Raw genomic sequence first — 24893 nt, 5'->3', positions numbered from 1 at the left:
AAAGAAAGAAAAGAAAGAAACTTAAAGGAAAAAAAAGGAAAAGGACAAAATAAAAAAAGATTTAAAAACGGATAAAATGAAGTAATAAAGCGAAAAATGTAAAAAGTAAAAGAAGAGAGGAAAAGGAAAATGGAACAAAGAAATAAAGATGAGAGAGAAGAAAATTAAAGGAAAATTAAAGCAAAAGAAAGATTAAAGAAAGATAACAAGAAAGAAAGGTAAATTCAAAGAAAAAAAAGGAACGAAAAGGGAAAATGAAAAGTCAGGAAAAGTGAAGAAAGAATAAAAAAAAGAAAACGAAAAACACTAATGGAAAGAATAAAGAAAAAGATTTTTAAATTGATAGAAGAAAGACACAGAGAGGAAAGTAAAAAAGAGAGTAAATAAAGAATGAACGGAAAAGGAATGAGCGAAATAAAGAATAAAACACAAGAAAGAAAGTAAATAAGACACAAGAGTGTCAGGAAGCAGAAATTAAAAAAAATGAAAGAAAGAACAAACGAATGAACAAAACAAGAACAAAAGAACCCCAAAATGGAAAAAAGGAAAGAAAAAATAAGGGGAACAAATTGGTATTAAGGGAAGGAAGAAAGAAAGAAAGAAAAAGGGGAAAAAAGGAAAAGCACATATAAAGACGAAAGAATGAAAGAAAAAAATAAGGAAGAAATAAAAAGATTACAAAAATGTGACGGAAGAAAGAAAAATGAAAAGAAAATAAAAGGAAAGGAAGAGGGAAAGGGGAAAGAATAAAAGCAGAAATAAAGATTTATTCAAAAAAGAAAGAAAGGGATAAAATGAAAAGGGAAAATAAAAAAGGGAGAAAGATGAAGAATAAATGAAACAAAGCAAAAGAAAAGTAAAGATTCAAAAGAATAAAACAAAAGATATAAATGAAGAATGAACTTAAAGAAAGGAAGAAAGACAGACACATAGAAAGGCAGAAAGACAGATAGATAGAAAGGAAGAAAAGGAGAAAATAAATAAAGAAAGAAAGAAAGAAAAAAGGGATAGAAAAAAGAGACGGAAAATAAAGGATGAATGAAAGAAAAGGGGTGGAGGAATAATTGTGGGTACTTGTTACTACTAGTGGCCATCGATTTTAAGCAAGAAAGAACGCGGACATAGTGAGATATGATAACCCTCTAGCTATCTTAAATATTATCGTAAATATCATGAAAGATAAGAAAGAGAAAAGATAAGAACGTTTTCAGAATACCACTTATCTTCATTTTGTTCTTATCTTTTAGCGCGCTTTTGTATTATATGCGCAAGTAATATATTTACGCGCTCAGCATAGGATGTTTAGCAAGATAAGAAAAAGATAAGAACAAAAGATAAGAAAAAGATAAGAACGTTTTCAGAATACCAACTTGAGATCGTGACGTAGATAAGAACAAAATTAAGATAAGAACGTTTTCAGAATACCGCCCACTGGACTTCCATGGTGTAGTCGGACGCCTTAGACCACTCAACCTGCCATTCGGACATGGCACCTCAAAATAAAACTAATCAATTTGTTTGATTTTGAACATCCAATAGCGAAAAGAAAAGTCCTCGGTCTTTCAAAAACATAAAAGAAGAAAAAAAGACAGTATCAGAAGACCAAAGTCTAGAAAGAGAGAAAGACGGAAAGAGGAGAAATAAGAAGTTGGAAATATGAATAAAAAAAGGAATAGGGTATGGTTAAAAAAAAGAGGGAGAAGCTAGGAAAAATATCATGACATTGCGGCTAGATATAATTTAATCGTAACGACTTATAATTGATATATCCAACCTATTTGTTAAATAATATTCACCCTTCATCTGTTTGGGTGTGCGTGGGTGGGTGAGGGTGTATATGTTTGTGCGAGCGTAGTATTTATAAACACGCACAAAAGCGCGAGCCCTCGTACATAGCTACCAATGAGGAAGAGTTAATTTTGATAGTTGGTTGCTTATATCCGTTAGGGTCGTGCCCCATTCTAGAGGCGTTTTGGCGAGAAAGTTGGCGGCGGGATGATTCTTGCCCGAGGTATGTCGTCTGATCGGGACCAGCAAAATACTATACGATGTGCTGCATGGCCCGTAGCTCCATTGACACTGAATACGCAGAGTGTCTTTTAAAATAATGTTCAATTACTAAGCGACGGAGTTTTACGACTTTGATTGGATTTGTAAGAGTGATGTTATCGAACAAAATTAAATTAGGATGAAATCAATAAAATGACATGATAAACGGGAGACTATCGACCTCAGGATATATTTATGATTATAATGTGATATAATTGTCCAAGCATATATTTCCAGCAAGACTTGGTCGGTACATTTCCTTTAATTCGTTTCCATAAAAAAATGATCGCAAACGTATGATGAGAGAGGTAATTTCTCTTTCAAAGTACAATTTTGATCCCCCTTCTCTCGATGTTTAAGATTAAGTTTAATCTAGAATGAATATTTAGTCCATTACTAATATATAGTAGGCATATTGCTATATTCTATACTTAAACGTTAGCATCTTGTACAAAAAAATCTTTTTATTATGAAAAGGAGAATAAACATTTTTTGTCAATGAGAAATGCACATTTATCAAGAAAGCCTTTTGAAAGACAAATTACAGTTGTAAGATTGAACATTTAAAGCCAAAATTATTTGGTACAATGATGTTTCGCATTTTTTACGCCCATCAATTGCTTTCAAACGTCTTCATAGCGCTCCTTAAGTTTTTGAGGCTGGCCTACTTTGTGGGCACATTGGCAAGGTAAACATGGCGTTCATCCCGGAGCCAGCCCCTCTCTCTGTTTGAACATTGAACCCATTTCGCGCCGTAAGCTCCCCGAGAGCCTCAGAACCACCCTCTTGGAAAGAATCAAAGCGATACGACAACCTGTCTGCTCACCCCAGCCATGCTCCTGGTAACCTCACAGATCCGCTTTCCTTTGCTGCATACGGCAATAAGATTTATACTATCTTAAACCTCCGGGACACTGCGTTGTTTTGACGAGCTGATATTAATTCCAGCCGCTTCAAAAGTATCGGGTAATCCGCCCTTCCCTCCGCGCAATGCACTTCTCACAAAAAGACATTATAATACAAATCAAAACTGTTCTGTGCAGAGAAATGTTCGATATTTCCCATTGCGATCGCCCATAGTGATGTCGGCGAGCAATGGTAAGAAACCGGATCTAAATATGGATTATTTGCCATGATGAGCTGGCTAACCATCTCCTGCTTGTTGAACAACACGCATCCTTCTAGCCCCGGTTGATGCTCATTTTTATACCCCTTGGTGTATCCCCTGAATCCATCCTGCTTCAACATGAGGTGTTAATGATTTAATCTCTTATCGATGACAGACAGACGAAAGAAATGACAAACAGACCGATCAATAATAGTGTCATGTAAGAGGATGTTTCATATCTCTATTATCGCTACAAGCTATTACAAGCCGACATCGATAATGTCAAAATATAGTTCGGATCATTGGGCACTTTTTATGATTTTTTTGTACACCGTTCACCCATTTCTCTCTTACTTTTTTTTTCTTGTTATCCATAATGATAGTAAAAATGGAATAGAAATATACTGAAAAAAGATTTGATAACTAAACAAGGCATTATAAGCGATGTTGTGTCTCGCCCATTTGTGAAAATGACCAGAAATATCGCGATTTGCAAGGGCATGCAACATAATTGTATCAAAGTCATTGTGAAATAACTGGGATGGAAAAACATTTGTCGTAAGAATCTTGCATGTAAGATTTAATGTTGACCTCAAAATGACCTTTGACCTTACCATGTGACCTCCGAAAACAATGCAGGTCTCCTAAGTACAGCTACAACCCAAGTTTGATTTGAAATTGACTTACGGATCCGTAGTTCTGTGTCATAAGAGGATCTTGCATGAAATCTTCAATGTTGACCTAAAAATGAACTTTGACCTTACCGTGAGACCTCCGACTGCAGCATAACATGCAGGTCCCCTGAGTACATCTTCCATCTAAGTTTGGTAGAAAAGTGACTTACAATTGCGGAGTTGTGTGTCATAATGTTCGTGACGGATGGACGAACACTAAAGAAATGCAACAATGCTAGCTTTCATTGTGTTTTTCAGTGCGAGGAAATCTGATACTATTATTCATCGATATCTAGAAAACGCAGTCATAATCAAAATATGCTATAATCATAACTTTAGGAAGTCGTCCATCTAAAACAATAAATCAGAACCATACAGGAGCTTATGAATTCAAGGTTTCGATAATACTCAGCGAAGTTTTCTCATTAAACCTTGTAGCTTACTAAAATCTTGATTTTGCCATATCATGAAATCAATACATTTGTTTATCAATTATTTAACATTGAACAATTTAGTTTTTCTCCGTCCTATCTACTTTTGCTATTAAATCGTGATCTCCATACCTTCATTTATTATTCAACATAGAACAATATAAGTTTTTCTCTAATCTGATTATTTATTCACAGAAAATCATGAAAAGCATTGAATTCCCCTTTTTAAGAACTATTAAAAATGTCCATCCAAATAGAGCATGTTTTAACCATGTTGCAAATGGGATATTCATTTTAATATCTTTAGATTATGAAAAGATCAACGTGAGAATGTAAATTCTGAAACCTAACAGCCACCAATTTAACACTAGACTAACCAATCATCTCAGAATTGAATTACGGTTGATTTATTTCAATAAATAGAATAGATTAGGGTGAAAACAATCACAAATGTTAATCTAGCCTTCATTTCATCGTCAATATCTAGGTGATCAAATCAATTTTATTCGAGGGCGTCCTCGAAAATAATAACATGCAGAAAATCGTGAGGAACATTTATATGTCTCATTCTATCAAGAAGAAGAACCCTTGATGTGTCAGCGCCATAGCTCTTCTCCATCTTCGACCAATTCCTTGCGCCTAAAAGTAGCCAAACGAGCCGATAAAATCCACGCGAGGTAGGTTAAAAGCCACGATCGATGTCAAACCATTTCATAAAGCTGTTTGCAAGATGGAAAGTATTGTAGAATGGGGATGGGGTGTGCTGAATCACCCCAAGGCATAACATCAAAATGGAAGAACCCCAAAAGAAGAGGAATCTATATTAGCATTGTTCCATCTCCTATCGTAGCCCGCAGGCTTTTATTTGCATTTCAGTTTTTAGCAGATGGATAATGGTCCTAAACGAGCTATCTTCAGGCGGGTGATTTAAAGCAGAGCTTCATGAAATCAACATTATCTATACTGACACGTGTCCCACTTCAAACTATTCACTGCCAGAGTACTAACCGGTGTCTGTCTCTAATAACCGGTTGTTTTGAATGTTTTCATGATCGTATTAATTCAATTTTGAATATAAGAATTCTATTAATTTTATGGCAAATTCTCATACGCACGAGTATATAAATATGTCTAGAAAATATCAAAAACAGACTTTGACTGTTGATATAATTTCTATTACTTATTTTGGCTGAGTAATAACTCACTGTATATCACAATTGTTTGAATTTTATAACGTCAATGTTTTAAAGCATGTAGGTTTGGTCAAAATATATATTCTTTCTAGAATAACATATTTAAATATCGAAATTTGTATCAATATTATGACTTATTTCTTTCCATACAAAATTATCAAGTTTATCAAAATTGTTATTTCTCTAAAGATCACAAATTTCTTTTTGATAAGAATACATTACAAAAAAGGGTCTGATAATCTCCCAATGCCTATCTTCAGTAGATAACGAGTTGTTTAGAAAGAAAGCATTTGGTGGTATTCATCGGGACCCATGCAGTAAAATAAAAATCCCAGTTGGCTGATAGTGAAAATTCTGCACATTATTTGATTAGCCATAGCCAATTTGCAAACGATTGTAGACCTTTTTGTAACGGAGCACTAGTCCCCACTGGTCGTATAAAAACCGGCAACATTTATGTGCTTGCTGGAAGATGAATAAGTTTTAGTACTTAGGGGTAGAATTTTGACGAGGGATAACATGTCATGTCATGTTCTTCCCGTATCACTCTACGTTTTCAGGCAATGTGATAGGAAATTGATGAGGTGTTGGGTTAAAGGCCACCTTTTAGAGAGGCTATGAGAATTCAATAACGGCTGTATGCATGTATAATGTGTCCTTTTCCGCCGTCGTATCACCCAATCGGCTATGAAGAGTCCCCAAAATACCTCATCAATCCAGGAAGGGAAAAACATGCCCCGTTTCCCTTCGTCATCCAATTTCTTTTCAATTTCGCTGCACCCAGAGGGAATATCGCCCTGCGTCAAATCAATGCAATCTCCGATATTTTCCTCGTCAGTATTGGTCGAGCGAAACCAGGCTGAAACCCGCGGCGATCTTCGCTTGTCCGACAACGCGCAGGCAAAGTTTGTTTAGTGGTAATGACTTGATTAATAAAGCATTAGTTTCATTGTGAGCTGGTTTGATGGAGTACTGAATATTAAAAGTTCAAAGCGAAACAACCCACCCTCAAGCCAGCGATTAAATCTCCACTTGGCACATTACGGGTTTACCAAAACACCATCCACACAGACAGGTAAAAATAGCCTTCCTCTATCACCACCGTCTCCGGCTGTATACGGTCAATAATTCGTCAATCGAAATAGTAATAGCAGAGTGAAAAATTACCATTTGCGAGCAAATAGTGACTATTTAGCCCTGGAGATATTTGAAATAATTGCAATAATTATCTTGTAAAATGCATTAAGTATTGATTTTCATGGGGAAGTGCGGGTGGCTATGCATTGATTCTTGAGGATGCGTTCCTAACATGCTTGCCGCCGAAATCGGCGTCCCATAAAACAATTTGCGCCAAAACTAAGCGTGACAAGGAAACCACTTGTAGGAACTTTAAAACTGCATTCCCTGTGACTTGAAATGTATGGGAGATTGCAAATTAAAAACAAATACAAATTATTAACGAAAAAATATTCTATCCAGCACATGTCTACATAATATGAATGCGTGATATTATTGCAAGCGACAAGCTAAAGAGCATCTTTTGGGTTGTTGTATTTTTTAATACCTATGTCAGAACGTATCCAAAACGAGGAAGGCGACTGAAGGTGGGATGCTTCAAACAAGGGTCAGTGATGCAAACCAAGGAGTGTCATCCCCTAAAGAACCAAATTCACCGCAGACGACTACTTAATGATTCCCACTGAAACTCATTTCGTCCAATTTGTTGAATAAGTCTTCCAAGAATAAGGTTTTAAGATGGATTTAATCGGTTACACCGTTCTTTCGCGGTTACCTAGATGCAGAGTAATTGATTTAATTTGCCAATCCTACACTCATTGGTGCAGAAAGGTTGCCATGCGGTTATTTGTCACAAAGTCAGAGAAATTTTGGAGGACGAATGCCTACTTATTAGTAGTCTTAGTTTAAGCACTCTAAAACAAAGGACGCAATTCCATAATTCTTAGTCACAACGAGAAAATACCAGTTGATAGTCTAACAATCATTATACATGAGTTAAGAATAATAAACCAAATACTCATTGTTATCAAAATATACCTGATCCTATTTTTATTTATATGAATATCCAAACCTTCATATTTGAAGGCTTAGGCTCTGATACTATCTAACCGGGGGAAGACTAATCACCAATTTTACGGATTTTTTGCGCGCCAATAACGGTTTAGCTGTGCATGGAGGCGCGTGACAGCTGCGTATTGCATTCACGTTGGTCTTATCGCTCCAAAATCGATCGCAATTCAAAGTTTCGTTATTCGTGCCGGATGCACGTAGCTACGGCTTAGTCTCAGAAGATCGGATCAAACCTTCTAATGGAAAAATGTTGAAGCAAATGGCAATATCCTCATCTGGTGTAAACTCAAAGATGACAAAAATAAGTTGTTAATAGAACTACGATGTAAACGTTAAAAACAAAAAAAAAAGAATACGAGGGCCTAGGGTTCTGACAAGCTTGTTTATTTAACCTTGTTTATCTAGACTTTGCCAGAGGAAAGACATAACCCAATTTGTCTTTCTCATTTTCGCACTCAGGTTGTGATTGGAGAATCGATTACTCCTACGGCATAGTTTGGACTATTAATACTAATGTTCAGATATAGTGAAAAGGAATGTTTTAAACTCTCATTTTGTATCAACGTAAAGAGTGGACACAAAAGTATCTGTTAAAGTATAATGTAGAAGTGTAACTTTAAGTTTATACCAAAAATTAGTCGACCTTTTGGTTAGTTGAGTAGAATAAACGGTAGTGACGAGACTGTGTACGTGACATAGTAGTAGAATGCCCGAGTCTAACTATCACAATTTGCAACTTGGCTATATAAGCATATTATATAGGTTTATGCTATAAGTGAGGTAGTGCAACATACCTATCTCGATTTGATAAATTATGAAGGAGTGACGTTAGTTTGACAGTTACATAAGTACCACACTGCAATAAATCGCAGTAACAGTGTGATCAAAGATTCCCATTCTGTATTCACACAGAGACAATCTAAACATTACGACTTAACATAACGAACTGTGATACACAAAATCGAAAAAACAACAGCCTCTGGGTACACATACTGGAAAGGATCACCGACTGTATAAGGGAGTATACGGCAACGGAACTATGTCCCCAAAAGAACTGATTTTAAAGAATTACACAATTGGCAACGCAGCAAAATAATCCACAATCTGTGGGATGTTATGGTCATTACAGAACAGGGAACAAGCTTATACGATATAAAAAAGTTTATCAATGAAGCCTACCCCCCCAAAAAAAAGGGAGAAAAAATAATACAGAAAGGAGCAAGATAAGAGAATGGGTAGAAAGAAATGAGATGGAGAGATAGCAAGAGAGATTAGGTCCAATGTGGAACTGAGACTGACATTCGTTACGAAAGAGTGAAACCGAAGAAAGTCCCATCTCTCGTATTTTTAGCCATTGGGCTTTCATGATCACATAACAGCTGAAAACACGCACATCTGCGGGTCAAGTACACATTTTCGATACCAAAACATCCCTGAAAATAACGAAACTTCCTAATAAAATGCCTCCAGCTCGCGGTCTCACTGCCTCGAGTAGCTAGGTAGGATCGAGAAATAGCTTCAACAGCAATGTCAAAGAAAGAAGTACAAAAGCCACTGGGAATGACAGGATGCTGCTCAAGGTTTGGCGTTGGATCAGAAGAACCGACACGGGTCATGTGATCGTGTGATTACTCTTGTCTAGGCGTAGACCTACATTGGCCAGTGGTTATATAAGGTAAAACAATACAAAACTGAGCAGGGCAAAAAGGAGAGAAATGAGGAAAAAGACGCTTTACAGGTACCATCGCGGCGATTCCAAAGTATTTTTTTTTCGAGCGGATGCCTGATCCGTAGGCTGTGGCGTATGGAGCAATTCGATAGTTTTGTGCGTCATTTGAAACCATTCTCGCTCTTGTTTTGTTTTCTTCAAGGAAGACAGATTTATCTATATTGCTTCCTTCTCTCGAGAAAGAAATTTCGATTGTAAAGTAAGGGGTTTTCACTTGCGGGTCATCTAATTTCGAAGAGAAATTGAGGAGGGAAAAGAAATCCCTAAAATTGGCATTCTCACGTGACATGTGCTTGTCATGTTTGTTTTGGAAGATATTTGAAACCTTTCAAAGTTTATTTCACCCTTTCTAAATTATCTTTCTGATTTATTTTAGTCTTGTCATTGATTGGCGAAAATGAAATGTACATTCCCCTTAATTCATTCATGAAAATTTAAAAAAATGAATTAAAGAAAACGAACTACGATTATTGACAATATTCGAATGCAGTTACGACATGACGTTACGGTGTACATCATTTTTAGATTTATGGTTATTTTTAGGATACCATACGAGTAGTAAGATATTGCCTTATGCCTATATAGGAGAAACGGAATTGAAGGAAATTATAGTTTTTTGTGTGTATTAGTAATACATATCTATGTAACCACAGAACTCATCTTTGAATCTTTGTTGAATCTATAATCAAGATCTATATAATTTTTTTGTTTCGGAGATAGGTACTGAGCATGGACCAATGTATCGGAAATTGCCTCAATCATCATCATCATGCATATTCAGAAATACAATATTTACGATAAATATTTTTTTTCCTCCCTGTCTGTAAATCTTCTGAATGTAAACTTGAGTAAAGCTATGCTGTATAGTTATTCGCAATCTACGGTAGATTTGAATGTGTCGACAGATCGTCGAATATAGCAATATTATTATCGTCCACATACGCGTATAATAAACACGCAAACACACACACACACACACACACAAACCTTCACACAATATGCTTAGTGCCTTTCAAAAAAAAATGTTACGTTTTTGAAAAAGCTGTCAAAACTTCATTTCTTAATATGAAGGAAATATTTTACTTATTGTCAGCTGTTCCAATTTTTTTTTCTATCAGATCTCATAAAAAGGGTGAATTTGTGTCCATGCGTTGTGTTGACAGAATGCTAATATCATTGTCGTGCAGGCATTGCAGGGTAAATAAATAAACTGGCTTGCACCAAAATAAAAGAAATGAGCACAATGAAAATAACAGTCTGAATCGAATTCACCTAATCAAATGAATTGTTCTTTGCATAAGTATGACTATTTGATTATGGTCAATTTTGGTAAAATAATTCAATTCTTCACTTATTCTATGCATAGTACGGATAGGTAATATGCTATAAATTAATCTTTAAAGTCAGAAATTTATGTCTTGTTTAGACATTTGCCTTGAAGTACAAAAAGAAAAGAAGTATGCTTATTTAAACATATCAAATCAACATGCTTAGTAAAGAAGACGAAATGTCCATGTTAATAGTTTTTCAAACTATTACTTTAATCTATATACTATTCTTTCGAAGTCACACTTACGTCAAATCCATATCCATTTTCTATATCAAATCTCATGTACACACGGCATAATTAAAAGTCACTAACAGTCCAGCACTAACAATGTAGGGTATTAAATTGACTCATATTTCCAAAGTAAGCAAAAATTAATGCAAAGAGCAAATCAATTGATTTGGAGTTCTAAATTCAGACTGCTTCTTTCCCTTCTGCCTATTTCCTTCATTGTCGCGTAAGTCATCTTTTTGTACCATGGACAAAAAAGTCGCCATTCGTTCAAGCATAAACAAACAAAAAATTGTCTTTAGGTGTCACCTAGCTTTGTCCAACATGTAAGGAGTTTCGTCTACGTTCCTAAAACTATATAGACATTGCATCGTTTGCCATGTCATTAGTTTTTAGAACATGTTGTCATAAACTATTGATTTTGATATAGTTATCCAGTAAGCAGTGTTCATTATTAATTTCGTGTCTGTTTAAACCGAACGTATGATTCAGACAACTTCACCCTGTGATAACTATGTAATGTTTAATATGTCATTTTTTTTTTCAATTTTGGATGAAAATGTGTAGTTGGTTCCTGGGTGTAATAAGTGTTCCCAAGGGATTTACTTTAGGTCCATTTATATTATAATCCTTTGGGTGACATGACGTTACATATGTTACTCTCTGTTCTGTGTGTGGATGATTGTGGGTAACAATAAAAAGTGTGCGTGCCCTATTGTGGAACTCTTTTTAGGTTCTGCAATAATTGTCTTCACCAGATATGTAACTTACCGTCTGTTCTGGAACCATGTTTTAATCTGTGTCTCAGTGAGATTGAGTGACATGCTCAGCTCCAACCTCTTGCTTACACTCAGGTATTTGTCAGCTTTGAATTCTTCTTCAAGTCGTTCAAGTTGTTTGGATGAATAGGCCTGTCGAGGTTTCCGATCAACTCCCGGCTTCCTCGGTCTTCTTCCAACTGGTTTAGGACCTGTGCCAAAGAGATTTGATAAAATTATTAAATTAAAAATAAAAAATAAATAATTCATGACCATGGCATTATTATTTCTGTTTGAGGTGACGGTGAGTGGACATGTTTATGTTCTAAATCGTAAAAAACGTTGGTGTTTTATATAAATTTAGCCACTCCATCACATTTATTCATAAAGACAGGAAAGCAGTAACAAAGAACATTACCCAACTGTTATGCACTGAGAAAAGATACAATAATTTGAACAATGAATCAAACTTGTGCCCCTTATTCAAAAATAAAGAATATGATTTCTGGCACGAGACGGACTGAAGTAGGATAGAATACTATTCTTGAGTATATGGCTATTATACAGTGCGTCCCAGAAAAAACGAAACCGAGATTTATCGATGATTTATCATAACTTAATCACATATACAATAGACAAGTGACCTACCATTGTAAAGCTTAGCATCTCCTCTTTTATCTGAAATTACTTTAATTATTTCTTATTCACGCATGAGTGAACAAAAACAATTTAAATAGGGGATACCACAAGTCACTTGGCGGGCTGTATCTGGGTTTCAAAAAGAAAACCAAATTTTTAAAAAGTTCAATATCTGCTCTTTAATTTGATACCTCAATTACAGAAAATGGTCAAGAAATAACAAAGTTCTGGTTATTTTAAAAAAGGCTTGAATTTCAATAATTTCATAAAATGAAGAGTTTTTCGGGCTAGCGTTCAGACTCACTCGACACTCCGTTTTGTTGACGCTCAGCCATGCATTAAGTCTTTTGTTAACCGTGCGATAGCTATTGCGGGAAACCGGTGAAAACACGCTTATTTAATGAAATTATGGAAATACAAGCATTGTTTCGAGGGAACAGAACTTTTTTTCTTATTTCTTGACCATTTTATGTGATTAAGGTATCAAATAAGAGAGCAGATATTGAACTTTTTGGGCACGTGATTTTCTTTTTGAAATTCAGATACCCCCCGCCACATGAGTTTTTTGTATCCTTTCTTCAAATTGTTTTTGCTCAATCATGCGTCAATGAGAAATAGTATAAGTAATTTCAGATGAAAGAAGAGATTCTAAGCTTTAAAATGGTAGGTCACTTGTCTTTTGTATTTGTGATTAAGTTATGATAAACCATCGATAAATCTCGGTTTCGATTTTTTGTGGGACGAACTGTATAGTGATGAAATTGGGTACTATTTCAGCTTTTTTAAACGGAATTCACTCATCAACTAATTTTCTGAGATATAGATAAAGGTTGAAATAAAGTTGAAATACAAATTTCCAAATTACAGATGAGCTTGTTCATGCTTGACGTTTGTACTCATGAAATAGACATGTAGGCTTCCATGCTTCACTTTTATCAGATCCGTTTATATATAAAAAAAAAAATACGAGACACTGAATACTTAAAAAAGGAAGAGTCATTGATAAATCTAACAGCCCAACATGCTACTCTTGTCATGACCTCATGTTCTTTCCTTAAAATCTCAAATTTCACATCCAAGAAAATTCAAATTCCTTCACATTCCAGAGAACGTAACTTTAAAAAAGATTTCTTGTCAATTGTAACCATTCGGAAAAAAAACTGCTAAGGGTGACTTGAGGAAACAAATCTCACGCATCATGGCAGGGATTTCTGTTCTTTGAAGTGAAAAAGAAGCAACAAGTCTCAAGCTTGAGTTGCTAAAGAAAAGAAGACCTATCTATCATACGTCAACTGTGAGTAGGCCAGTAAGTGCTACAAAATCTATCTTTCTCGCCTGGCTGGCCATCTCCCCTTCAAAGTAAAAGATATAAAAACACCATCATTGTTCGGCACTTTGTACGCACTATTTGCCAATACGATTAGTGTGAATTGAACATGTTTAAATGCGGTAAGTGACTTCTTTTCAAACGATTGATGAGGCGGTCCTCTCTTTTCAACAAAACGTGCTCGATTGGTTCGATTAACTCTTAAAGACTTACATTTAGTTGGAGAGCTATTTATAAAGTCGATGGGGCGTGCAGGATGCAATGTGACAAAATGACCCTCAAGGTCGATCAACTATATTTATATCGTATTTTCTTCATAGGTTACTTTATCTGAGGCTAAACATGTTAAATCGACAGACGACATGGAAAGTACTTTGTGATGACTGTCTGAAGTAGAAATGTGACTCTGCTTGAGTTTATCTCATGGATCGATAATAAAATCGTCATTATCCTGAATGAATGTCTAACAGAATGAAAGCAGCTATCGATGATAAATGTTTTTACTTTGGATTATACTAGTGATGACTTAATAGGTATAAAAGCATAATTTGGCCTATTGTATGTATCTCTATAGGGTTGCCATTAGAATGCTATTCAGCCCATTATTTAAGAGTAATGGAGTCTTGTTAGAATACATCGGGGATTTTAGGTCAGTCGTTCGAGTTGTATAGTTCCGCGATTGATTAAGCTTGTGAAAGCTGATACGATATTCTTTTTATAAATTGAAGAAAGGGCATTAAGGTCGATTTTATATCTTGGAGGCGCCATGAAATTGTACACAATTCATACAGCATGTACAGGGAGAATGATATGAAAGAAGATTTAATCCACATTTTAAGTTTCATTATGTAGTATTTTTCCTCTACAACAATGATCTGTACCTTGTTTCCTTTATGGCAATTTATCTCAACATGCCTAAACCGAGATCCATTTCTAGAATGTAATCAAGTATCATTCAAAGATGCTTAAGCCAAGAACTACTTCGAGAATTTTATCTTATATACATGTATCTTATATCAGTATTCAATGATTCCACGTTGACGTCTATTTCCTGTTGTCAGTTTGTTGTATCATTTCTTCTTCATATTCTCCCGTATTTGTTCAAATTTTCTTTCCTTTTGGTTCTACCAAAACTCCTTTATAATATTTTCATGCATGTTCACAATTTACAATGTAAAAGAATACACAGAAAATATATAAATAAATACGAAACACAAGTAAATAATGAGCATACAAAGGTGTTGCAACATAAGCTAAAAGTTTGACTGGTTGAAGCACCTTTAAACTTGTTTTGCATCCAAGCAAACAAAAATAAAAATATAAGAATAAGGAAGAAAGGAAAGAAAGAGAAGAATGTAAGAGACTGCCGAGATATAACAATTAAGTTTCAAATTGTTATGAATATATGGTATAGTAATTCAACAAAGTTAAATTCTTAATCTTCAGTTACAAACAAAATAAAGATAGAAAACAAAATTACTTGCTAGCACTTTCTCCTTGAAATTCGGGTATGTAATTTTGTTCATCCCTTTTAAATTTTCTTCATTGCTGTTATGTTCTTAATTATGAGGTTATGGTTGTGGTTTAGGTTAAGATATGAGAATTTAAAAACTGTCTCTTGATAATTATTTTAGAGAATTTGACAGACGCACTCTGTGTAGTTAACAATCATATCATAACTTAGTAACATTCATGTGTTTAGGAAACGCATTTGACATGTTTCATGAAAATAAGTCATCATAATACATTAATATTCGCAAATGTGAAATTTAACATATAGAGTTTATCTAATGATATATCTTCACAGCGGTTGTTATCTTTAGGTCAAGTGACATATCATAAACTATTAATCTTAAAGATTATTCTGTCTTTCAATCGTGATCACTGATTGCTCTTCTTAAATCATTGCTATTAGTCTCACGTAAAGACGTCTTTACCTGTGGGGTATCTCGACATTGAGCCGTATCCCAAGCTTGGTGTAATTGTAAGTAATAGTGTTGTAAGCGAACCGTAAGGTATCGGAGATGTATAGTAACACGATTCATTGATTGAAATCAAAATGTCGTCTGCAATACGCAGACGATAGCGTAAGTCGATTCTGTCTTGGCGGGATTTTTTCTCTTTCATATTAGTTCTCACTCAAATTTAAGTATGTTTTGAGACACATGGGGCAGGTCTATATTTTCTCTTTATTTGCACTATGACTGCATGTTACACTGTAAAAAAAAAAACTACTGGGTAAAATTTTAACCAGCACGAGGGTAACTATGAGTCCAACCAATGTGGGGCAGTATTTTACCCAATGCGGGAAGCATATTGTCCAGTAAGGTTAAAACATAAGCAGCAATTACTTTAGAATGGGCAAAATTTTCATCACCCTGGATAAATAAAAATGCCCAATGTTGGTTGGACACATAATTACCTTGATGGAGCATTTTTACGCAATATCTTAGAGTGTAGAGAATGGCATAGTAATTCTGTAGCGTATGAATAAATATTTGGTTTGAGAGTAAACATATTGCTATATTTCACATGAAAAAATGTCAATTCTTAACCAGGTACACAATGGGTAAGTATTAATAGTGAGTAATTTATGCTAAGGCAAAGTGTGGTTCTTTCTCAAAAGGGGTTTACTCTACTCCGGAATGTAACAGGCCCCTAAAATATCTGTTCTGTGTAATAAAATAAATGATCTCACATTGCATCAACAGTCCGATATTGAATATCAATCATGTTCGTGTACAATTCAATTAAGTTCAGTTTAACGACAATTTTGACAGTTTTTCGGTCAAAGCTTAACCAAACATTATATTCAAAACGATTCTCTGACGCTTTTTCATAATTCTGTACGATTCTGTAGATACCTTTTTAGAATCGCTTCGATATTGCGAAGGGATTATCAAAATAGAGGGGTTTATTGGCTTAATACTTAAACAAGAATAAAACTGAGGAATGAATTTAAATCATCGAAACATTGTGGATAATCTAAAGTGAATTGTTGCTTAAAAAATAAAAAGTTCGTTTTATTTATACAAAGCATGACATTTATATAAAATATATATATATATACGTAATCATAAAGACATCAACATCTTGATAGATGTTAGCTATGAGTCTGACCAATGTGGGGCAGTATTTTACCCAATGCGGGAAGCATATTGTCCAGTAAGGTTAAAACATAAGCAGCAATTACTTTAGAATGGGCAAAATTTTCATCACCCTGGATAAATAAAAATGCCCAATGTTGGTTGGACACATAATTACCTTGATGGAGCATTTTTACGCAATATCTTAGAGTGTAGAGAAAGGCATAGTAATTCTGTAACTAATCAATGATTAGTTACCTGCTTGAGATGTTCCATTCACGTAGGGTAAGGAATTAATGGCTATCTATCAAGATGTTGATGTGTCGATGATTTAAATTCATTCCTCAGTTTTATTCTTGTTTAAGTATTAAGCCAATAAACCCCTCTATTTTGATAATCCCTTCGCAATATCGAAGCGATTCTAAAAAGGTATCTACAGAATCGTACAGAATTATGAAAAAGCGTCAGAGAATCGTTTTGAATATAATGTTTGGTTAAGCTTTGACCGAAAAACTGTCAAAATTGTCGTTAAACTGAACTTAATTGAATTGTACACGAACATGATTGATATTCAATATCGGACTGTTGATGCAATGTGAGATCATTTATTTTATTACACAGAACAGATATTTTAGGGGCCTGTTACATTCCGGAGTAGAGTAAACCCCTTTTGAGAAAGAACCACACTTTGCCTTAGCATAAATTACTCACTATTAATACTTACCCATTGTGTACCTGGTTAAGAATTGACATTTTTTCATGTGAAATATAGCAATATGTTTACTCTCAAACCAAATATTTATTCATACGCTACTCGACAAAAAAAACATCATTTCCATGTTTCTAAAGTAAATCTTTCTTCCTCTCTATATTCTCTAGCATTTATCGTTATGTAAATGTAAAATCCGCTTCCAAATAGAGATTGTGTACATCTCTATCCTGTTTTAAAAGACTTTGTATGAATTATTTACTTGGAAGTCTGTATATTATCATGGTGCGTGCGCGTATGTGCGTTTGTGTTTTTACATTTAGAATTTGACTTTATTTTGAAATTCACATTTTAAAGTTGCTTGCAGCTTGTTATTTTGATATCTTTTGTCTCCTAAGTCACTTGTTACAACCATTTTTTTAATGGTCCATGCCATGTTTTGTATATTATTTTGATCATCTGTATATTCACTATGATTTTTATATTTTGTGTGGTTGAATAAGTTGAAATTGAATAAGAAAAAAAAATTATACCATCATATGTGCAGAAACAAAGATTCTTGTCAAGATATTTAAAAGTTTAACTTTATATATATATATATATACATATACAAACACGTCTATATACTGGACAAATATACAAGTCAGATATCATCCCCTGATCAGTTTAAACAGGAGACGTATATTTTTAATGGACTGCGCCAATGCTAGTTTTGTCTTTTCTTTTTCTTATCGCGGACTATTTTTTTAATGCTATAGCATTTCATATTTAAAAAAATAATAATTGCCCTTCCTAATTATTAGAGATGTTTTCAAAAGAGGTCAAATCATTCACTTTACATGAAATCATCAGAGAACGACAAAAAGTACATATGATTTGATGAAATGATGAATGAAATATAAAAAGGTAACAGGAATACAAAATGTATTACTTTAAAAATATTCATAAGCTTCTTTCGTGAACCATCAAATTGGAGAGAGCTAAAGTGATCAAGATATACATCGCCTTAGAAGGCAATGACCGACAACAATAAACGAAAGACAAAAGACAGGTTGCTTAGGGATACCTGAAGTCCCGCCTCCTTTTTAAACATTGAATCTATCAGTGGTTGGGGTCTTGACCTGACTAGCAGGGGTTATTAGCAGACATAGAGGAAGGTCATAGTAAGAGAGGACAAAAGAATGAAAAAGCATCCAAGTCTTTATCGACCCATCATGTTTAATCACAAACATCCTTCTCGTGACCCATGTCGACATTGTATTACCACCAAAGATGTTCGCAAGTTGAACTCTTTTTCTGATCTATATCTTGTGTTGTCTCCTGTGACATAATGAGCATTTTATCAGCGATTTAATAACTCGTTTCATTTGAGTACCACTAAAAACATAAGAGCTTCCTCTCCCCGTTTTTTTTTCCATGCCGCTACAAACAGTGTTATATTATATCAACACCACCTCCACGCCACAACCACCGCCCATCACCACTGCCACCATCAACATTATGATTAATATTATTATCAACATTACATCAATCAAGTACATTAGTCCCCCCCCCCCCTCTCTCTCTCTCTCTCTATCGCCTGCTACATGAATGTGTATGGCAGTTATATATGACGAGCATTTCCTTATCTTCGATCCAAATATCAAACACTATAGAACTAACTTTATTTCAGCCTGTTTACTCCCTTAGTAAACCAACATCCATTTCATTGACCAGGTTACCAAAGATACATGGTCTTGATCTACGCTGGATGAAAACAAAATTGATCGATCTAGAAAATCGATGTTATCAAAGTTGTTTGCGCATATTGCATTAGTATGGGATGAAAATGTTAAGTTTAATATAAACATAAACAAGAAGAATAACGAAATAAAAACTTCAAACTTTTTTAACAAATGAACACTTGACTATCTTTGTGGTTAGAGTATTTCCTAATTTCATTAATTTCAGAGACATAGACTTTGGCGACTAATTATCTTTTAATGACCCAGATCTAACATCGATCACATGTCATGTCAAAGACGATTTAAAGAGACATTGAAACAAAGCAACTATTCCACGGAGTAAAGATATGGCCTTGGTTTCAAGCCACCTACCGACATGGCTCAATCGACCAGCGTCGCATGCCTGTTGTCTACAGTAGATCTTTTATTAGTTTAGTACCAGCTCCGCAAGCAAAACACTCTTAAAAACCTTCAGCACAAACAAAACCCCCTTCCTCTGGCTATTCAACGCCGAACAGATTAACTGTCTGGAGAAATATCAATAATATTACAAGTAATCGGTATAACTTCTTATTGTGGATGAATAGGAACGCACTCTAGACGCTTTGCGGGTTTTAAGACGTTAGAAAAGGTTGAGTGAGCAAGATGAAAGATATTGAACAAGGTCGGCGTTATAAATTATTAATGACTAGAAGAAAATCAGTCACCGAAACGAAATCTTGAATGTAAGATAGCTGTACCATTAGCTCGGTTAATTAAACAAGTTAACCAAAAGTTTACTTCCCCCGGTTACCAACATTCTACGATTGATTTTGTTTTATTGACAACTTTAAACTTTTTTTATATCGGTAGTGGCTAGTAATTCCCTGTATATATTATAATTACAAGTATTCAATTTTCATGAATTTAAAGAGTGCTAGTACATTTTTTTTCACTTTATTCACTCTTCAAAATGTGACATCTGAGTGACCGGGACTATTATGTTTCTTGATCAATATATATCCATTGTGTAGATAACTATTGATTTAGCATGACTTAAAAGCTTTAAAAACAAACTGAAGGTTGTTCTCTTATAAAATTAAGAAGGAGTCACATTTCACACAGACGGCACATGCGCAAAATCCATAGTAACTATTGTTACTGATGCAGTCGTGATGATTGTTACGAAGCGGAAAACATGGTCTTAAAACTGATGGGTCGAAGGGAAAAAGTATGGGAACTTTTAAAGAGAGGGATTATGATTGTCGGGGGCTAAGATTGTATGAGATGATGATGTGAAAGTGTTTTGAGATCCAATTGTTGGTAATCGATGAGTCTAATCGATGTCCATCCTAGCGTGTAACACATTTTTGTTGAATAACGAGCTCACGATACGAAGTAGGAGGGGATCATGTCATGAAACATTAATTGTGATGGATGAGAGGAACTATATAATAGACGGTGGTTTACCGGTTTTTAAATTCTATTTTCCAATTATATAATCTGTACTTGTTCTGATAACACATACCAAGGTAATAAAACCAATTTACATATCATTATTACAACTTATTAATTTTTCTGGTTTCTAAATTTACCTTGTTCTTAGTAAATCTATTTGCAGTTTTTATCTTTTGAATAACAAAGTTTCGATTTTGAAAAATTGATAATGCAAACACTTTATAAGGAAGCTCAGCATGAAAATTCATTGAATTGATTTTGAAATACGGTCAATCATAAAAATTATAACTAATGTTAGAAATCTTTATCTGAACGTTGATATTCAAACATAAAGTAATATTTTTATTTTCTTTTTCCTGAAAAAAATATGGTTACGCTAAATTAAAACTAATTCAGTGGACAATTGTTTTAATAAGGAAATGAAATTTAGCACTCACCTATTATGGAAACTGACATCGAATAAAAGAAATTAAAGCTAAAAGGTACTTTACCAGATAAAAGGGGAACCACTTACCCATAAGTGAAATTAGATATGGTTGCAGGTAGTTTTTTTCCAGTACGAATAATTTAGTCCCCCCTTTCCTTGATAAAATATTGATATACATAACAAGGTGTAAGAAGATATATCACTTTTTGGCACATACATCCACATTAATTTGTAAAATCATATATCTTAATAATAAGGGTAAGTAAAATTGAAAGCTCAATTTAACATAACTATACATACAATCACATGTAACGTGTTGTATTTAAATTGTGATAACATTCAGTTTTGAAAAGCTTGTAGATATTTTTGACAATCAATTTTTTTTTAAAGGCTTATCTGAAAAGTATGGTGACAAATATTATGGAATCTACACATTTTTTTTCATTAGGAAATCCGTTTTAACTTCTAGTTTATAAGATTTTTTTTTATAGAATTATGGCAGCAAGCTTAGAAGAAAGTCGTGAAATTAGCGGGCATGTAATCGCTTCTCAAGAAAAAAAAATCACGAATGATATAAAAACAGATATTGATAATAGACAAAACTGAAATGAAAACAATATTTGGAAAAGAAAGTTATGGGAAATATTTACAACAGATCAGAAAAGTACACATTTAAGGTATTTTTCTTTAAACAACAACAATTAAAAGTCTTGTAATAGGAGCAGAAACATTTTGTCAAGGCATCAAAGTAAGTATCAAACAGGTTTGGACGATATAAGCAATATTATCAGGACCTTTACTTTGCAACAAAAAAAAAATGAAAAAAATGAAACATCCTTTTAGTGTACTGAAAAGTGAGAATGGTACACAAAAGTTCCGTCTGGAGTTTTCCCTTTTCAAGAGTTTGTATCATTAAAGATCATTTCCATTTCGAAAAGCAAATCATACAATTTTCAAAAACTTTCCTGAAGGTTTATGTTTTAGTTTACTCAAATTGAAACACTTTTATTTTGATAAGTCAACTTAAATGCGATAATAAGACGACGAAATTATATGGAAGTATTTTGTGAGTAAGACATATATACATTCCTAATACTGGTCAAGAAACGAAATTATGAAATGCAAATGACCAATTAAAGAGATTAGTTCATTATATAGACAATGAATATATAGTCCGCTTGTAAGTGAATAATTTTCAACAAAGAACAATGTAATATATATCTATCTCTAGAGGATTAGCAACAAATTATCTAATGATAGGAACATTTTCTTGTTGAAACCTATAATAAATTAAATTCATAGAATTGAAATTCCATATTTCAGGGATATACCCAATCAAAGAAAAAGTAATTATAATTCTATAAAAATCACTCGATATCTTGGCTTCTTGTATCATTGGATAGAAGATACATATAAATTATATGTACTGACCTGATACGGGAGGCCTCCCGAAGCCAGCGGGCTGGCACCACGGTGACCACGGAGTAGCAGCCGCTGCCGTCAATGAGTGAGGTACACCTAGCTGGTAGTGGTATTCAGCCAGCGGAGATGCTAGCGGCGATGCGTTCAGACCATTCGGCATCATCGGGCCAATGGGTGGAACGGGCCCGAGCTCGCGCACCGCTGTCGGTCTCACCAAACCTACACCAACTCCACCTTCCCTTTCAGGTCTGACCACGCCACGAGTTGGCATTGATGATGATTTTGATTTCGACAAGTCCTCATTTTCAGATTTTCCATGAGAACGCTCTAATCTTGATTCGTTATTATTGTTGTTCTTGTCTGTGATGTCGTTGTCAAGTTTTGATTCGGTTTTCGAGTTCGATGTTGAAGTATGATCACCACTGAGGATGTTTGCGATGGAAAACGAAGCCCTGGTTGTGCTCGAAGACGATGCCGGGTGACTTTCGTTTCGGTGATCGATGAGGTGTTGGTGTGGTGTGGGTATCAAGACAGGTGCGTGACCAACAGGGAAGTTGTGTTCAAAGTGATGATTGTTGTGATGAAGATGATGATGATGAAGATGGTGATAATTTTCGTTGTGATGATGAGGATGAAGGGGTGGTGATGACACTGATAACGGTGATTGTTGATCATCACGACAAGAGTCTAGTGATGCTCTTTCGTCCATGTCATCTCCTGACATATTATCACCGCTAAAATCCACCGATTCATTGTCCGATCTCGGCTCCGACATCACATCCGTCGTCGTCATCATTTTCAAGAGGTCGGCAAAAATTCTAAAAGTCGGTTAGCTACGCGAAAAAGGCCCTTGCTTTAAAAAAGGCCCACAAATTTGAACTTCGATATACTGACTCGAATATCCAAAGTTTTTGATAAAATATCACCAAGCCATATTTGACACCTTGCTATTCAGCAACTGCACCATTAGATAATGATGGTGACAAGGAAGCAAACGCTTATTTAAATGAGACAACTTTTGCCGCTTCATTAAGTGATGTAGCACTAGCTTTTATGAGATGGAGAGGAAGGGGCAATGAAAAGATAGAAAGGAGAAGAAAAAACACCCAAGTGGTGTTTTACAATTTCACGTCATGCGCAGAAGCGTCAAAAACGGCGTGCCAGTCAGTGAAGCATGCTTGCTTTAGAGCTCTGCCCGAACAAGTTAAACAAGACAGACTTAAGAGAGCTCAAAAAGAAGGGTGAGCGAGAGAGGGTGAGATGGAGGGAGAGAGACACAGAAAGAAGAGACATGATCACAAATCGATATCTAAGAGCAGGTCTTTGCGGGGACGATGATGATGAGAGAGGGATTACAATGTAGTCAAGCTTCATCGTCAATTCAATGGCAGTGCTAACATCTCTCCGCTCCCTGATCCGCACAGCATGTAATAGCTTGTGTTTGGATGATGAGAAAAAGACACAAGTTGGGTGTTAATTTGGTCAATAATCGGAGGTGTTATGCGGCGCACCTCTCGTGTTTGTAAGTGACAGCCGTGTAAAATGAAATCGATGGCTTTTAATGTTAGCACATTTCTCTCCTCAAAATCTCAATAGAGAATGTAAATCTATGGGGTCGTTGTGATCTTTTCTTGCACTTCGCAAATGTTAGTCATAGGGTCTTAACCTTTTAAAAATATTTCGTATTCTTAGTTTGTTTATAATGTAGACGACAAAGAAAGATAAAACAATATAGCACCATATATTTCCAGGCGCAGTTCTTTAGATTCAGTATTTGGGGTTCGGGGGGGGGGGGGGTAATATATGTTTGAAAGTGGTAATTTCATTCCAATACAAGGAAACTTGCCTATCATGGACAACATGGGATCTATAATATCAGTCCTCCCCATTGGCGGTATATACCCAATGGTTAAGCGAGGCACGTATCATTCTAGCGAGGGAAAAAAGGCATATTCATACTATATAAAAATTTATTTAAAAATATTTTATTTTCACCAATAATTGCTCCCTTTGGAGGACAAGACTGACAATCTGGAAGGTGGTCTGTGTTATCCTCTGCAGGCGTAGTGAAATATTCTTATCTATTCATTTTCACAGAAAAAAATGATACAATATATACAGTGCGTATCAAAAAAAAGTTTACACTTCGAAAAAATCCTGTAAAATTATACATTTATAATTTCCTGAAGATTTTTCCACATTTTAACATTAGTATAGGTCCATTTAAGCAAATGACGATATAACTGTCAAAAAATATTTCCGCTTGAGTAAGTACCACTTGCTTTTGAAAATTTAGTGAAAAATGATTTGCGCAGAACTTTGAAATAGTTATGCAAATAAAAGTAGACCTTAATCATGAAGAAAACGTGGAATTTAGCTAGATAAATTGATTTGAAGATATCTTTTACCTTTTTAAACTTGTTTTCTTGCCCAAAACACTTCGAAGAGTGCATTGCGCCCCACCCCACTCCCCCATACACCGAGGCTATCGAGACGTTATTTGCTTTACACTGAGATGTGATTTACATGCAATG

General features: G+C 34.9%; 1 protein-coding gene across 1 annotated transcript in view; it reads right to left on the bottom strand.

The window, feature by feature from the left end:
- LOC121410548 (homeobox protein HMX1-like) overlaps window positions 1–23758 on the bottom strand; it is a 29402-nt gene extending 5644 nt beyond the window's left edge. Inside the window, exons 1-2 of the mRNA XM_041602712.1 lie at window positions 22369–23758; window positions 11602–11800 (exon numbers count right to left, since the gene is read on the bottom strand). Of these exons, the coding sequence (XP_041458646.1) occupies window positions 11602–11800; window positions 22369–23155 (986 nt within the window). The 5' untranslated portion in view covers window positions 23156–23758. The remainder of the gene's footprint in view (window positions 1–11601; window positions 11801–22368) is intronic.
- Window positions 23759–24893: the final 1135 nt, after the last annotated feature.

The sequence above is a fragment of the Lytechinus variegatus genome, chromosome 3 (genome assembly GCF_018143015.1).
Source record: "Lytechinus variegatus isolate NC3 chromosome 3, Lvar_3.0, whole genome shotgun sequence".
Classification (NCBI taxonomy): Eukaryota; Metazoa; Echinodermata; class Echinoidea; order Temnopleuroida; family Toxopneustidae; genus Lytechinus; species Lytechinus variegatus.
This window is presented reverse-complemented; position numbering and strand designations above follow the sequence as displayed.